Raw genomic sequence first — 16,043 nt, 5'->3', positions numbered from 1 at the left:
CAAAACTAGAGTTCCCAGAATATCAAAAACTGCAGTAAGTCTTTAAAAATTATTGATTAGTCAGCTTGAATACTCTAATTCCAAAATAATTCAATTCATATAGTTCACATTTTTAGTTTTTCACTTTTTTTCCAAACTAGATTTATGAATGTAAATTTTATTGAAAGAGTGTAGTCATGACAATGGGTATCTTTACACATTTTTCACTTTAAACTAAGCTATAGTGTTTCAAAGAAATGCTCTGTATTTTCTGTAATCCCTTGGACATTAACAAAATATTTTTTCTGAATAAAAGTGTACTTTACATTCTGACATGATTGAATAAATGCAATTGAAGATGCAGAGTTCTGATGATATTGATAGTAGATGTTGTTTAGGGGTCCTTTTACAGCTGTAAAAGATTAGTACAGTCAGGCAGTTAGACAGACATGACCTCATTTGACAATGCTACTATAAATTGATGAATAGCATTATAGTCTAGAACTGCCTGGTTCACATCACATATCTTTGCATTAAACATTAAATTGTGCAAGAAAAGGAAGGAATGCAAGTCCTATTTTGAAAATTGTCAATATCTGAATTGCATGGATAGCAGAAGCTGCCTTATAGTTTGTAATAGACAGTGCATGCTTTGCTATGAGCTAATACTGATCAGCACTCAAAGTTCTAGGAAACTCAACTCAACATTACAACAAAACTGTGAAAAATCAGAAAAAGCTAAATCTTGCTCACTATTTCACAAGTCATAAGTGTAATACTAGGTAGTACATGCATATATGGCTAGTTGATGGTATTAACTTGTGATTTCTACGTCTGCCAACTGGCTAGTCTGTCTTGATTCCTTTTTTCACATCCTTCTCTTCTCTCAACATCAAGAATAGGTTGACACAAAGCAAGACAAATGACACACCAGCAGGAATGGCCATTTGAGGAGGCTCACCAAGCATACGAAGGGTGTAAACTGCGCCAATCATGATGACCATGAAGAGAAGCTGAGTTAAGATCTTAATGGGGGCTGGACCGACCAGAAGGAGAACTGCACCAACCAGTTCAATCCATCCAATGACGACTCTATAAAGATCACTCTTAACTTCGTAGTCGAACAGGATCGTACAGGGATGAACTTTGGCGTACTTCACAAACTCTGTTTTCTACGATACAAAGAAGCAAAAGCATTCGAATAAAGAGTTCATTTTATTGAAGTTTCAGCCGATTGTGAACTCAACATTCACACTCCCAATTCGTTCGATCATGCATGCATGATGTAAACAAATGTACTGCAAGGACAACAAAGCTCAGCTGAAATAATCTTACTTTCAAGAAAAAAAAACCAGCCAACTCTTTCATCATCGTTGAATTGCTTATAAGTTTGTAATAAATAATGAAATCTTGCAATCAGGCGATGCGTTTTATATTCTAAGAGCTCTAGCTGTTTCTTACCATGTGCTGATAGATTTCTGGGTTGACTTTGTCCGTCAGTTTCAAGACTCCAGAAGCTGCGAATATAAAGACTATCAGGAATGTTACAAATCCATGTAGGAAACCCATATCTACGGGTTAGAGAAGCAAATAAGCAATCTATATAGCTTTTGATAGTATAGGAAGTATTTGGGCGCCAAAACGTGTTGCAAAATAACCTCAACACAGGTATCCCAGGAACGCCACTAAACAAACATTTTATACCACAGGGAACCCAAACTAACAAGGAAGGAAAATCATAAACCTTTATTTTCTCTGGATTGCTCAACATTTTTCTATTTTCCCTTGCTCTCATAATAGCCCGTTTGCATGATGACGTCATTTTACTACCACTTCCAAATTGCTTTGCAAATTTTCTTTCTTATTCAAATTTGTATTCCCTCATGAGAATAGTAAGAGAAGAAAGCATTCAAGGGATTCTGGTGGTGGCAGTAAATGACTCCATAATGCAAGTATCCTATTCCAAACGATTAAATCAAGTCCAAAGGATAGGATAAAAAATGTTACCACATTGATTTTGCCTTTGATTTTGTTTTTCACTCTTGATGCCAGATACCTCTTAGTCTTACAGTGCATGCTTGACAAAATGCCAGAGACTATGGGAAATCCTAGTGTGCCAATTAAGTGATAGCAAAGAATACAGGGCACAAGCTATTTCATTATCAATATAGTTTAATTATTGTTTATTATTGAATGGATATCTTAATAGTTGTACACAATTTTAATACAGCTTATAATTGAAAGCATTATTGTCGTGCTCTTTTCACAAGTTTAATTGAATTCATTCAACATGACAAAAGATTTATTCACTATTTCTTAAATGGCAAAAAAATGGGAAATGGAAAGTGGGAAATTCAAGTCTCATGTAATTTTCCATTTTATTCACAAAATCTATATTTTCCCATTTCAGAGTCTAGCTCCCCAGCTGATAAAATGTTATTGATATATTTTTGCACAAGATATTAATTTAAGAAATCAGAAACCTCTGAGCCTAACTGAATAGGGCTTTACATTAGTTTATAGAAATACGATAGGATGCCTTTTGGGAAGCACACCAATCTAAAACCCAGCATTGATCTTGGTACAATGAGGAACATCCAACATTAATGATAGTCCAATGTTTCCAAAAATAAGCTGTTTTTAAATAAACTTTTATCTTAAAATCTTACAATTTTGAGCCTGATAAAAACATTCCCTTGACTTCAAACCCATGCAGTGCTATTTTGAATTCCAAACTCCAACACCCTCCAAGCTTGTCTGTGTTCCAGGATACTCTGATCTCGGCATAATGCCCATACGTAACTTACACTCTCAATATTATCCTGCAACAAAAAAGCCACAGCAATTAAACACAAAAGCAATGCTTCCTTACATTAATTACCCCAGAAATTTTCAAACCTGGAATCAAGCCTATCATAAAGCAAGAAAGCTCTAGTGCCATCCACGCCACAAACTCACCTCACCACCTTCTATTATTGTCCCTGTGGCATCACGCAGCACCATTATTTGTTGAGCATTAAAAGTCAGGACAAGTACTGGTCCTTGCTCCATGATTTTTGCCATCGCAAGCTAAAAGTAAATAAAAAATTTTATTAAAAAAAAGTAAATAAATTCATTAAACAGATTCATTATATGCAAGTTGCACAGTAGTAAATTATGTTTGTAGCTGTGATTAAAAAAACAAACATTGGGCATTAAATATAAAAATATAAGTTCTATACTTACGTCAACATCTCTAATATCCAATAATTTAGCATCTAGTTTCTGTCCGACTTGTTTAATCTGTTCTATTTGTGCTGATAATACATTATATGCCTAGAAACAAATTGAAATAAGTAAGTAATTAATTTATCAATGTAGTCATAAAAGAGCTTACAATAAAATCTTGCTAGCAATTAACCATAGATGTTAATGAGAGACCTTTCGTTAAATGGCACCAATATGGCCACGATGATGTAATGTGCAATTTGATTAATTTGAATATAAATTTCGCATTTTATCTCTGTTAGTTTTTAGTATTGTTTATACATGGCCATCTGAAAGCCATAACTGCACGTAATAAAGAGACTCATATTTAAAAAAAGGTTACTGCTACTGCTACTGCTACTGCTACTGCTGTTACTGCTACTGCTACTGCTACTGCTACTGCTGTTACTGCTACTGCTGCTGCTACTGCTAGGAATTGGGACTAGGAAATAGATAGGTAATTATTTCTATCTTAGAATAAGATAGGTACTCACAGGTTCATGACACCAATCTTTTAGCAGTTCAAGATTTCCTTTTAGGAATGCCTATAGAAAAACAAAAATGACACATGATAAAAATAGATTCACTTATGTATTGCATATGGTTTCTAGTTACCTCTAGTACTGCAGGGATGATTTCAAATTCACATTCCTGTAGAAACTTGTCTTTATTAAACTGTGGATCAATCTTCGTGATTTCCGACAATGTCTTTGCCATTTCTGATTGAGAAAATACATCACCTATAATAAAATCAAAGAAAATTGAACTTTATTTTTCCCCACATTATTCAAGTCATGCACCTTTTCGCATTTAATGAAATAATGCATTGTCTAGTTTAGGTACGAACACCATGAGGCATGATGAGCTAAGGATGTTTGTACCCAAGCTAGACCACAATGCACCATGTTTGCTCTCAGAAAAGGTCTATAAAAGGGAGGTTGTTTGTAAATAATATTTATAAATAATTATTTCTTGATTTTCAATACTTGGTTAGTATCATTTTTCCTTTTTCTCCTTTTTTTTTTTCCCTTTTCGTTTCTTTATTTTAAGTAAACTGTTAGTTTTTCATTTATTTATCGTCATATTTTATTTGTAAATCTTCTAATATTTATTTAATGTAATATATCGCCTCCCGCCTTAAGATTAGCTTTATGCTATTTGCGGGAGGGTGATAAATTGTGTATATATAGTCATTATTTTGTAAAAATAAACTTGAACTTGAACTTGAACTTGTAAACCTCATTTATAAAAGAAGCACTAGAATACGTTCCAATGTTGTAGAGGTATGCATATCTTTAAGAATTGTACTATCTGTTTTAAATAAATAATGAATCAGTGTTACACTTACTGAATATATCCCCAACTTTGTCTGTCACCACTCGGGTAGCTCTAACAAATAAGTTGTCACTTTCATCATATTTCATTTTTAGAGAAAACAGACCTGAAATCAAAAAACCAGTAACAGATGAAAATGTACATTCTATGAGGGTTGTAAACTGTGTGTTGTCAGTGCCGTGTTAATTTTCCAACGAAGTTGATTCACAAAGTTGAGAACAAAATGGTTACCATTCACAACAGGATTGTTATCTTTGAATTCCTGCCATTGTTGATACCATTTTGAATCCTTGTGCAGAACCATTCCAGTTGTATCCCTTTGATAACAAAGATAAAATATGTGAGTTAGCTAAAATTACCCAAAGTAAATTTAGAGTATTTATATTTTCCTTTCCTCAATAAAGGAATAAAACCCAAAATCCATGTCAACACAAGGAAAGTTCCATAGTAAAACATAGAAGGAAACCAGTAATGTCATGAGCACCAAGAAGAGCTGTCAAGATTGGCAAAAACAAACAATAGTTTTCATTGTCGACTCGTTCTATTGTATTCATCCAATTGGGTTAGATTTTCTTAGAGCTGGGACCTGGTGCCCAAGGAAGCATTTTCAGAATTTCATTATTGGAAAGTTTAAATATAGATCATTTCCACAGCATCCACTAATTTCAGATTGCACAACATTTTAATTTTTTATCTTATCAATTTTTACTTACTCATCTGCCTCTAATCTCCTCTCCTTTTCCATTCCTTCTCGTTTACTGGCTTCTGTTCTCCGCCGTAACTCAGCGGGAGTTTGGTAAGGTCTGGATTGTTTGAATTCTTCATCCAATACCTCCTCTTTCACTACTTTGAAACCCTAGTTTAGAGCAAACCACATTTAGAACAGATTAAAATGAAAAGGGGTAGAACCACAGGATTCCCAAACACAATTTTTAGTACCTATTGCAATAATTAATTTTGTAACTTACAGTTGAAACAGTCTTGAATGGTGCAGTTTTGCTTAATTCGTCACTTTGTTCTTTGATTTTTGAGGCAGCATCTTGTGCTGACTTGCTTAGCTAAAAATTTAAATGCAAATAATGCAAAATATTTATAAATCTAATAATAATAATAATAAATAATAATAATAATATAAATAATAATAATAAATAATAATAATAATATATATAGAGTACAAACACTATAAGTATGTAACATAAACACCACTAAATACTGCTAAATTATGCTAATCCTATTGTTTTCTATTGTTTAATTAGCACTATTTACTACTAAATAGTGCAAAGTGTTGCACACTTTTAGTGTTTGTACTCTAATAATAATAATAATAATAATAATAATAATAATGATATGGAATAAAATTTAATCACCTCTTCGGATGCTTCTCTTCCTTTTTTGAAAGTATCACTTTTTGTAAACTCTTCGTAAGCCTGAAATTGAATAAAATATAATTATGTGTATATATATATATATAATCATATACATTTAAATTAAAAATGTTTATTAAATGTCTGTCCATGACAGTCCCTCTGTTAGACCATACTAACAAGATTTCAAGATTACATTCATATTTACCCCGACAATAGATAACATTTATATTTACTCCCAAAAAAGACTTTCATTCCTCTTGCCCCAAAGTCTATAGTTTTATTTACCTGTGTCACTTTTGTTGCAGCACTTCCAGACACACTTCTTGCAGTAGAAGAAATCTTTGTACTAGCATCAGAAAACTTATCCTTAAGATTTAAAGAAAAGACTTATTAGGACTTCCCATGATTATAACATTACCCACCACACTATACTTAATAATTGATATAATACAAATACAACCAAGCTAAAAATAATAATATGGGATTACGAAATATTGTTTACCTAAAATAAGTGTAAAGTGTATATGTAATATACTCACATGCTTTGCTAAAAGATTATATACAGAAATAGCTAAACATGTGCTTTCATTTCCCATACTATCAACTATTACTGTACCTTGGCTTTATCTAAAAGTTCAAATCTTGATTTTGCAGTTTTTAAGGTATCAGATTTTTCGAATTTTTCTGCTTGTTTCTTGAATTTCTTTATATTTTCTTGCATTTCCTTGTTTCGTTCAAACCCTTCTTTAATATTTTGTATAAACCGTCCAAATAGTCCCGGCTGTTCATCTGGTCTTCTGTATGCAAAATTCCTAACCTGCCGAAATCAATGGCAAGAAGGCTTTTAATGATGTTTAATTACTGCAGTTTTCGATATTCTGCTACCTTGACAGTTGTGAGTTGTACATTGAAATATGGTTTTTGGTCACCGTCAATCAAAAATAATCAGTCGGTACCTTTTATGTTCTTGACTGGCGGCAGTAAAAAACCAATTTCACAACAAGCCATTGAAATGCCAGAGTTTGCAGAATATGGAAAACCACAGTAAAATGGACTAAATCCACTTGGGCATAATATTTTGCCATTTCCGACAACTAGTCATTTCTTTGAGAATGAGATTCTTTGTTTGAGTATTATATTTGTATTCATGTTTTTTTTCTCATGCACAACCACAAATGTTAAACAAAGAAATAATTACTTTAGGGAATGACACATGTTTTGAAATGGGAAACATAACACCCAAGTGGACTTGGCCCATTAACAAAGTTAGTTTGAGAACAGTTTTCTCGTTTCAGATGTGTCAATCCCTAGACTATCATATTGGCATATCCCTTTCCATTTATTTAATCTGACTGACACATATAGAATCGCCATAGTGAAAGACAGGGCTTGCTCAGATGCTAATCTGATTGGGTTTTTTTCCATGACATTGATGTGAAAAGTGCATTTTTCTAAAGCATGTGCAGATGAGCATGTTTCCAAATAATTTATTATGTCATAGAATATCTTGATTGAGGTCAACAAAGCCTAGCTACTTTAATGTTAAATATATCATATGATACCCCATATGCAATTGAAAACGAGTGCTTATTTATGAAAAAAAAACGATGCACAAACTTTACAGCACCAAATTTGAAATATTTTTTGACAGACAGCTAGAGTAGCATGCTGGGTAAAATATAAAATGTCACTGTGAAGTCTTTCCATAAAGAACAAACTTGAATTCTAATGAAAATACCTGTTGATTATGATGTTTTTCTATAAGTGCAATATTCATCCAAGATCTACCACCACATGAACGACTTGAACTTCCACGTGGGACAACTACGCCATGACATCGCGAAACATAACCACAACTTTGACAAAAATACCTCGAAATCGACGCCTGGAAAACAACAGCAACACCTCACATGAATGAATATATTTATGCACAAACTGTGTTCAAATTATAGGGAGTTTAGGGCTATTTCAGAGGTAAAAACAAGTAAAATTTGAAGGCTTTTTTTCTGCACAAACCAACCTGCGCCATCTTGGCTAAGTATTGCGTAAGACATTGCGGGCTCACATCCCATCATGCATCACGATGGCAGTATTTTCCAACATGGCGGACAAGAACCACTTGTAGTTGAAAAGTTAACAAATACTTTTGAAGCCATAAATCATTGAATCTTGCTAGAAAGACTGCTTTGAACATGAAGATAGCTGTAGAAGGATGTGCGCATGGCGAGCTCGATAAGATATATGAGTCCATTTTGTTTCTTCAAGAGAAGGAAGGGATCAAAGTCGATCTACTGTTGTGCTGTGGTGACTTTCAAGCCGTCAGGAATGGAAACGACTTAGAGTGCATGGCAGTACCGCCTAAATATCGAAAGATAGAATCATTCTATAAATATTATTCAGGAGAAAAAGTTGCTCCAGTTTTGACGATATTCATTGGTGGAAACCACGAGGCCAGTAATCACCTTTGGGAACTACCCCATGGGGGGTGGGTAGCGCCTAATATTTACTATCTAGGGTACAGTGGGGTGGTCAACTTTGGTGGACTTCGCATAGCTGGATTATCAGGAATCTATAAATCTCATGATTACCGCAAAGGGCATTACGAATGCCCTCCCTATGATGGCAACACAATGCGAAGTGCTTATCACATCCGAAGTTTTGACGTCTTCAAGCTCAAACTCTTGTCTCAACCAATGGACATTGTCATGTCACATGACTGGCCTCAAGGGGTATATCACCATGGTGATGTCAGTAAGCTATACAAGTATAAAGGTTTTCTACAACCAGAGATTGAATCTAATACCCTAGGAAGTCCCCCTGCTATGGAAATACTTCAAACATTACAACCATCGTACTGGTTTTCTGCACACTTACATGTGAAATTCCCAGCCCTCATCCCTCATGAGTCTGAAACAAATGGACAGGCCAAGTTTACTAAGTTTCTTGCATTAGACAAGTGCCTTCCTCATCGAGACTTTCTGCAGGTGATCGATACAGGCCCTGACAAGGCACCATTAAAGTTATGTTATGATGCAGAATGGCTGGCAATCCTAAAGTTAACAAATCCTCTTATAAACACTACCTCCAGTTTCACAGTTCTACCTACTACTACTGAGGAAATTGAACACTATAAACCAAACCAAGAAATGGCTGCCAAAATTGAAAGTGAATTCAAAGGGAATCTTATAATTCCTGAAAATTTTGTCCAAACAGTTGAAGCATTTAATCCATCTCAACCCAAGAAAAGATGCAAAATAATGAACTCAGCTAACCCTCAGACACAATGCTTATGCAATACTCTTGGTATTAGTAATTCATTTTTTCCTCAAGAGTCTCAGTCAAGTCAAGCTGATGCTTCTGCCAATCCAGATGAAATAGATTTAGGGGATGATGATGATGATGAGGACAATGATGAGACAACTGGTGATGAAGTGATGGAGAAAGAAATTGTTTGTAGTAGCACTTTGACTACTAACCAATCAAACCCTGATGAAATAGCTCTTGATGAAAGTATTTTAGATGAGCAAAATGTTCAAGACAAAAGTCCTTTGAGTACTCCAGGGGACAACACCTTTGGCAACACTGAAAACACTGTGCTTGGCAGTAATACCAACACTGATGTCAATTCAGAACCAAAACCAAAAGTATTTAAGCTCTGCAGAAGAAATCAAGCCATATACACACAAGATGATGAAGATGATTAGGAAATATACATAGTGAGAGGTTGGGGTTGATTGTCGATACTTATCACCTCTAAATTTTAAGTGAAAAAGCAAAAAGACAAGAAAAAAATAATTCATGTTATCAAGTGTTAGATTTTCCTTGCTTTTAGTCAATCCTTGAGTTTTTTTATTGAAAAATAAAGTAAGTAATGATGACATCAAAGTGTGTAATTTTAGTGTTTAGAGTTCCTCTCTCTTCCAATTAACCAAATGTTTCTGAGAGAATATAAACAATTTCTGAAAACAGGATGTAAGCACTCTTTGAAGTACTCAAGTTTTTAAAACAATTGAAACCAGCACTCAAACCCTCATAATTGTGAGAGAAGATTAAAGGGAAAGTCATGCAATTGGGCAGGTGAATGTCAAAAAAGATTCTGGTAACAGGGGTGGATCCAGGCAGAAATATAAGTGGGGACTTGACTGAATTTTGCAAATGACACTACCGAGCTTGGAAAAAAAATAATTAAAAAATTCTTTTTCCACTTCAGGAAACATAACCAACAGGGGAGGGGAGCTATATCTCCCCTTTACCCCTCCTTGGATTCACCCCTGGAAAAGCAGGGCATACCCTGGAACACTAGAGCTAATTCATTCTGGTGCAATGTTTTCACATTGGTGAAATATTTTCCAATTTCTCTTGAGAATATGATTCTGGGTCTTAAGTTGTATCCAAGTTCATGTGTTTTATCTGATGCACAACTGTTAAACAAAAAAAATTTTACTCTTGGGAATGTCACATGGTCTGTAATTGGAAAACATTGCAACACCTTAAATAAGGTCTATTTAGTCTTGTCGATCTTGAGGGGGGTGGGGAGGGGTGGGTACATTCAAAAAGAAGGGATGGCTTTGGAGTATTCAATCTGCAAGATTATCATCACCATTTTCCGTCGCATCCTCTCGCGTAATAAACTTCACTTTTTAAATCGATATTCTAAAAATTTTGGCATATTTTCCCTCTCTTCCAACACCTCACCACAGGAAGCCCATTATCAAAGTCTACTAAGTCAGCAGTTTTATCCTCAAGGCGCTAAGCATGCGCATTTGATTTCCCTCGAAGCACGCTTGTTTCAAGATGGCGGATGTTCTTGATGTTGATGTAGACAAGCCAGAATTCTTTGATGATGAAGGAGAAGGTAGGCTTGAATCACAGCTGTCATTGAAGTAGTTCGTAGTTTACATATTGGGAAAGATTTAACTTTGTTGTTTGTTTATGTAGACGATGTACAAAGAGTGAAACAAGGGGCGAAAAAGCGCAAAGGTCGTGGATTCGCAGGTAAAAAAGCAATTGTATTGTCTTGTTGTTTGAGCAGGCAGTTGAATTTTGCTTTTGAATTCATCCCTAAGATTCTCTGTTGTATCTTTAGGAGATAGTGCTTCAAAGAATGAGGATACTTACGACTCGTTAGAGGCTGGACAAAGTGGTGAAACAGGACCCGCCAGATGTAAGTCTGGAGTAAACTAACTTGAAAGTCTTGAAATTAGTTTACAAAAGTTTTGACTCGTTTGCAATTCAGTCAGGAAATGGCGTAATAGTAGGAGTAGTTCAAAGCTTACGTTAATCAACAGGATTAGGTATTTGATTCACACAAAATAAAATATATTCCAATATCTGCTTGGTTGGTGATGATTAGTGTGACTCACGTTCCTATATGATGAAACTCTTTAACCTGACCATCTGTGGAGGGTAAAATCTGATTTAATGAGACTGATAGGAACTGAGTGAAAAACCTATGGAACTTAATTATATTATGATTGGTTATTTATTGTAAAAATCATGATGTGTCGAAAGTTGTGTGAAAATAGTAGTGGTGGTGCATATGAAGCGAACCTCATGAAAGAGCCCCTTATACAAGGAGTGACAGTTGTGAAATATAAATTTAGAATATTACAGTAGAGTTGCTTGTTGATTTTCTTCTGAGCTTCGACAAGTTTTTATCTGATTTTCTCCTGATCAGTCTCTCTAAACATGTTAAGTACTTTAGTCATATGCTCCTGGCTAGAGAGACTGTGCAATCACTCCCTGTGTGGTAAAGATAAAATATATTCTATTACATTATGTAATGGCTGATTTTACAGTTATGAATGCCCACAGACTAATCCACAAACTGAAATATTTTTCTGTTGTTATTTTTCTAAATCTCAGCTGTGGAAGGATGGATTTTATTTGTTACAAATATTCATGAAGAAGCTCAAGAAGATGACGTCCATGAACTTTTCTCTGACCATGGAGAAATTAAAAATCTACACGTTAACCTTGACCGAAGAACAGGATTCCTCAAGGTATTTTGTCCTTGTAACAGTTGGTTTCACTAATGGCACAGTATATTTACAGACAAACTAAGAAAACTGTAAACACCTAAAATATGTCTGGAATATTAATGTCTGGAGTATTACGTCTGCTCTGGCAAACTTTGGAAAACCTCAAAATCAAAGCTTGAGCGATGGTTATCACTCTCACAATCACTGGTCACTTAACCAAACACAGAGCAAGGAACTCTATATTCAAGTCTAAAATTATTATTATTATATTATAAATGATTGTGAACCATTTAATCTTGATGGAAAGGGAAGCATGGAGAAAGATACATTGCTAATATACTACCTTTACTCACTGCTGTGACTGTGGGTTTAAAATTTCAACTCACAATCACATGTGAGCCGAGCTGCTTGTTTATTGTTTGGAGAGCTTTCTTCAGAGTTTTCCTGCACAAAAATCAACTTCTAATGGTTTTTAACTTCCAATATGGTCATGTAATAAAGGCCACAGGCTTGTTAGCTACAGGCTTTTTAGTGTTACCCTTGTCATCTCTTTAAAATAAAACACATCAGCTGTAAAGAGTCTTATTGAGTATTAAAGGAAAGCAAAAGAAAAAACACTATGGGGGTAGTACATGTGAGATAAAATGAAGAACAGCATACCCAAACTAAACCAGTCTGCTACAAGTTTTTATTGTTTAGTTGCTAAGTTTAGTGACTTACGTTCCTATATGATGAAACTCTTTAACCTGACCATCTGTGGAGGGTAAAATCTGATTTAATGAGCCTGATAGGAACAAAGTTAATACTGTAAACTATAGAACTGAAATTGAAATTATTGGTTATTTCTCATGTTGTACACACTTCACTTCATTCAGGCTGATCAGGAATGTGTGGCCCTTGTAAAACAAGGACAATCTAATGTTTTTTCTCTATTAATTATTCAGGGATATGCTTTAGTTGAATACGAGACGTTCAAGGAAGCGCAAAGTGCCCTGGAAGCTTTAAATGGTACAGAATTACTGGAACAAACGATCACTGTTGACTGGGCTTTTGTACGTGGACCAAATAAAAAGAGCAGGTATGGAACTTACTATTTTATCCCATTTACTTTCTGATTGGTCATTTTGTTCTGGTCTATACAAGTGCATACCATGGTATTACATAATAGATTGCTCATATCAATGAAAATGCTTTAATCAATAGAATTTTCTCATAACTTTTGCTAGCGTTTTGCTCTTTCTTGTAAAGAACGAGTTATGGTTAAGTTCATTTTTGCACTTTCTATCTTGCTAAAAGATTGATTGATCCTGTGCTTCGAGGGTTTTTCTCCAGGTTCTCCGGTTTTTCCTCCCTCCACAAAAATCATCTTCTAAATTCTAATTTGTTCTATTGGTAGCCTTATCGAGTTGGTTGCAAAGCCTATATCTGTTCACCATGGATTGGCAAATCCAATTAGAAATTACAATAAATAATAAAATTCATTCAGCTGATGCATACAAATACCACCAATAAAGTGAAGAAGCCAAACTTCATTAATACAAGCACTTTTAAATTTTACAGACCTTCACAAGAACACATAAATATCCTACACAAATTCAATTCTAACCCTGAGCAACTAAAAACTGGAGTATTTTGTTCCCAAAACTACCCAACATTACTGTAGCTTCAAAACATAAATTAGTTAATTTTCAAGATAGCTTCCTTATTTAAATTTAGCTGGATGTATTGTTTTTTTAAATAAATAGTAACACTTCACTTTTTTTCTTGAATTAAGTTAAAATATTAATACTTTAATCCCCAATCGTTCTTTAGTGCCAATATCTTGAAAAAATGTCAAGGTAAACATCAAGGATTAGCTTGTTATATATATATATATATTTCCAATAAAAGAACTGGAAAGAATGAAAGGATAAGAACAAAAAGGATAGGATAAGAAAAATATAGGGCCCTAGTTTCAGTTTTTCAATTTTTATAGTAATTTTTGTTTGTTTTGATGGATTTAACGAAAAGTTGCTTGATATTTCTATTGGATGTTTAAGTTAATCAGAAATAAAAAACACAATTTTTCTGACTCAATTATGAGGCACTTATTGAAAAAAATATATACAAAATATCAACTTCCGATTTTAGTTTTAAACGAGTTTCTGTATCATTTAAGAATATGAAAATTTATCGGGATTTTCCACAAACAAACGCATAAGACCAAAGTACCGCCACCGTTTTTTTTCTATCGTAGAGATAGTTAATGAAATGTCGGTATCTTCTCAGTTTAAATTTCCCAAAAATGCGCGGGAAAAATTCTCTTGGAAAAAGAAAAACCAAACGGAGTTTTTTTTCGTAGGCAATGAAGTCCTGATAACCATCTGATAATATTTTTTTAATTATTTTTTTAGGGGAGGAAGAAGACGCAGAGATTCAAGCCCTTAGAAGTGTTATAAAACCATACGAAGCGTTTTGTAATTTTTTTATTTTACGTTATCTTTTGTCTTGTCGTAAAGATGCTTACTTTAAGGAAGTAACTTAAATATTGTAAAATCAGTATTGACTTTTGTTTTTACTCGCTCGGATTATCTTTCCTTTCCTCTTCATCCTTTGAATATTAATATTCTAAAGCAACCAGAATGAATCTATTAGTTATGATTTTATTCAAGCACTTTAGCTCTTCAACAGGCTGTATTTGATGATAATCTTAAAATTATACGATAAAAGATAGAATTTATTTCTAAGTTTCAAGCTATATTATGATTAACTCTAACAAGTATTCTCACATCTGTCATTGTAGAACATAAACTAGTTAATCGTTCCAAAGGATACCTTCTCTGCAAAGTTGTATTTAAAATAAATCAGTTTTTCCATTACGTTTATTTACATAAACACTAACGTCCATTACGTGATTCATAAGCGAGCTTGTCAATTTGCAGTCCAGTTTTCCTTTCATTATCTTGCAATACACCTTAATTACGCCCTAATTTCCTCGCTATTGTATCTGTTAGTTTGTTAAAATTCATTAGTTTTTAAATTCCAAGATTCTCCCAATCCCTATCTGATGTTGAATCTCAATAAAAGCGCACCGTTTGTGTAATGGTTAAATACACGCTAAGCAATCAAAATAAACATTATTATTTTACACTATTTCACGGGTAAAGCAACTTCATGCTTTCAGTTCGACCTCTTTGAGCCACTCCTGTATACTTTGCGGTGACGATTGGCGACGACAATTTTTTTCGTAGCAGTTTTTCAAACGTATTCTGGTTGTTTTGCGACTGTAAGTCCACGGCCTTCAAGCGCGCGCTTTCGTGCAGGAAATTTGCCCTAGATTTTGTCCGGGAAAATTTTTTTCCAGACTTATTGATCGTCTTAATAAATTACCGCGGATAAACTATAGTACCAACCCTAAGGAGATAAGCGATTTGTTTAATTAGCTGGATCTCAAAGGCAGATTTCGATAAGAAAGCTATTCAAGCCTTCAACACGCAACTCCTAGCCTTGTTGGATGACTGTATTAATCAATGTTCATCACTGCGCATTGCAAAGCAAGCCGGCGCTTTCTGTTCTAACTTTATTAAATTTATTCCTGGTACTAGGTCTTGCAGAAGACTGAGGAGTTGACAGTACGATAACGGAGTAATATTTGGTAAAGCTAAACGAGTGAAATTAAAAAAAGAAGAGCCGAGGTCTTTAAATGAACACGATCATATTGTTAATTATTGGAGTTAATGGTAGTGGTACGATCCGTATTTGATCACAACCATTTTGTTGAAATAGTCACTCCCACCGATTAATCTCTGTGAAATTAACAGATCGAGGTTTATGGATTGCACTGCGATTACCATGGGCGTCTCTCGTCTCTCGGAGGTGAAAAAATATTAGTGGGCGTAAGCATACGTTTTAGGAAATTGCTGCAGTGTTTGTTGTACAAACACTAGTCAAAACACCTGTACGATACTTCTAGTCACTCAAAAACTCCATTTTTGGTAATTTAGGTAATACAAACAACTTAATAGTAGAACACGTTTCAAAATATGTATTTTACGAGCCTTAATAGATAGTCCTCTGTTAAGGGTGTTTCGTGTTTTGCTGGCAAAACTTCTTCATTTAACACCTTTTAAAGACTAAGACTAATTCTGTCTCTTTA

At 34.4% G+C, this 16,043-nt stretch overlaps 4 protein-coding genes and 2 non-coding genes across 6 annotated transcripts; 4 read left to right on the top strand and 2 right to left on the bottom strand.

The window, feature by feature from the left end:
* Positions 1-141: 141 nt before the first annotated feature.
* On the bottom strand, positions 142-1,656 carry LOC116299957 (transmembrane protein 35B). The gene is made up of 2 exons (XM_031708688.2): positions 1,441-1,656; positions 142-1,151 (listed from the first exon to the last, which is right to left on the bottom strand). Exons 1-2 carry the CDS (start codon positions 1,546-1,548, stop codon positions 825-827), a joined length of 435 nt encoding a protein of 144 aa, XP_031564548.1. The 5' UTR covers positions 1,549-1,656; the 3' UTR covers positions 142-824.
* A 491-nt stretch (positions 1,657-2,147) lies between these two features.
* On the bottom strand, positions 2,148-7,982 carry LOC116299961 (mitochondrial import inner membrane translocase subunit TIM44). The gene is made up of 14 exons (XM_031708694.2): positions 7,948-7,982; positions 7,666-7,812; positions 6,544-6,744; positions 6,213-6,293; positions 5,928-5,987; positions 5,529-5,618; positions 5,274-5,416; positions 4,792-4,877; positions 4,574-4,666; positions 3,841-3,965; positions 3,720-3,770; positions 3,205-3,294; positions 2,938-3,048; positions 2,148-2,801 (listed from the first exon to the last, which is right to left on the bottom strand). Exons 1-14 carry the CDS (start codon positions 7,954-7,956, stop codon positions 2,682-2,684), a joined length of 1,407 nt encoding a protein of 468 aa, XP_031564554.1. The 5' UTR covers positions 7,957-7,982; the 3' UTR covers positions 2,148-2,681.
* A 36-nt stretch (positions 7,983-8,018) lies between these two features.
* LOC116299960 (uncharacterized) lies at positions 8,019-9,800 on the top strand. Its single transcript, XM_031708693.2, has one exon. The coding sequence runs from the start codon at positions 8,120-8,122 to the stop codon at positions 9,629-9,631; it is 1,512 nt and encodes a 503-aa protein (XP_031564553.1). The 5' UTR covers positions 8,019-8,119; the 3' UTR covers positions 9,632-9,800.
* Positions 9,801-10,694: 894 nt separating this feature from the next.
* Positions 10,695-15,040, top strand: LOC116299983 (RNA-binding protein 8A). Its single transcript, XM_031708721.2, has 6 exons — positions 10,695-10,782; positions 10,866-10,922; positions 11,014-11,091; positions 11,793-11,929; positions 12,853-12,986; positions 14,302-15,040. The coding sequence occupies exons 1-6, from the start codon at positions 10,722-10,724 to the stop codon at positions 14,333-14,335; spliced, it is 501 nt and encodes a 166-aa protein (XP_031564581.1). The 5' UTR covers positions 10,695-10,721; the 3' UTR covers positions 14,336-15,040.
* On the top strand, positions 11,294-11,361 carry LOC116299989 (small nucleolar RNA SNORD57). The gene has a single exon (XR_004197546.1). It is a non-coding gene; the product is annotated as a small nucleolar RNA SNORD57 (small nucleolar RNA).
* LOC116299988 (small nucleolar RNA SNORD57) lies at positions 12,632-12,699 on the top strand. Its single transcript, XR_004197545.1, has one exon. It is a non-coding gene; the product is annotated as a small nucleolar RNA SNORD57 (small nucleolar RNA).
* Positions 15,041-16,043: the final 1,003 nt, after the last annotated feature.

This window comes from Actinia tenebrosa, unplaced genomic scaffold (genome assembly GCF_029948245.1).
Source record: "Actinia tenebrosa isolate PJP-AT-01 unplaced genomic scaffold, QUT_ActTen_1.0 PGA_scaffold0__85_contigs__length_37466705, whole genome shotgun sequence".
NCBI classification, from domain to species: domain Eukaryota; kingdom Metazoa; phylum Cnidaria; class Anthozoa; order Actiniaria; family Actiniidae; genus Actinia; species Actinia tenebrosa.
This window is presented reverse-complemented; position numbering and strand designations above follow the sequence as displayed.

Excerpts from the sequence above, each read along its gene's own strand:
- LOC116299957 (XM_031708688.2), bottom strand. The coding sequence starts at position 1,548 with ATGGGTTTCCTACATGGATTTGTAACATTCCTGATAGTCTTTATATTC. Across the intron at positions 1,152-1,440 it reads CAGAAATCTATCAGCACATG|AAAACAGAGTTTGTGAAGTA; the intron begins GTAAGAAACAGC and ends TTTGTATCGTAG.
- LOC116299961 (XM_031708694.2), bottom strand. Across the intron at positions 3,295-3,719 it reads AAGATTGGTGTCATGAACCT|GCATATAATGTATTATCAGC; the intron begins GTGAGTACCTAT and ends ATTTGTTTCTAG. Across the intron at positions 2,802-2,937 it reads CAATAATAGAAGGTGGTGAG|GATAATATTGAGAGTGTAAG; the intron begins GTGAGTTTGTGG and ends TTTTTGTTGCAG.
- LOC116299960 (XM_031708693.2), top strand. The coding sequence starts at position 8,120 with ATGAAGATAGCTGTAGAAGGATGTGCGCATGGCGAGCTCGATAAGATA.
- LOC116299983 (XM_031708721.2), top strand. The coding sequence starts at position 10,722 with ATGGCGGATGTTCTTGATGTTGATGTAGACAAGCCAGAATTCTTTGAT. Across the intron at positions 11,092-11,792 it reads TGAAACAGGACCCGCCAGAT|CTGTGGAAGGATGGATTTTA; the intron begins GTAAGTCTGGAG and ends TCTAAATCTCAG. Across the intron at positions 12,987-14,301 it reads GGACCAAATAAAAAGAGCAG|GGGAGGAAGAAGACGCAGAG; the intron begins GTATGGAACTTA and ends TTATTTTTTTAG.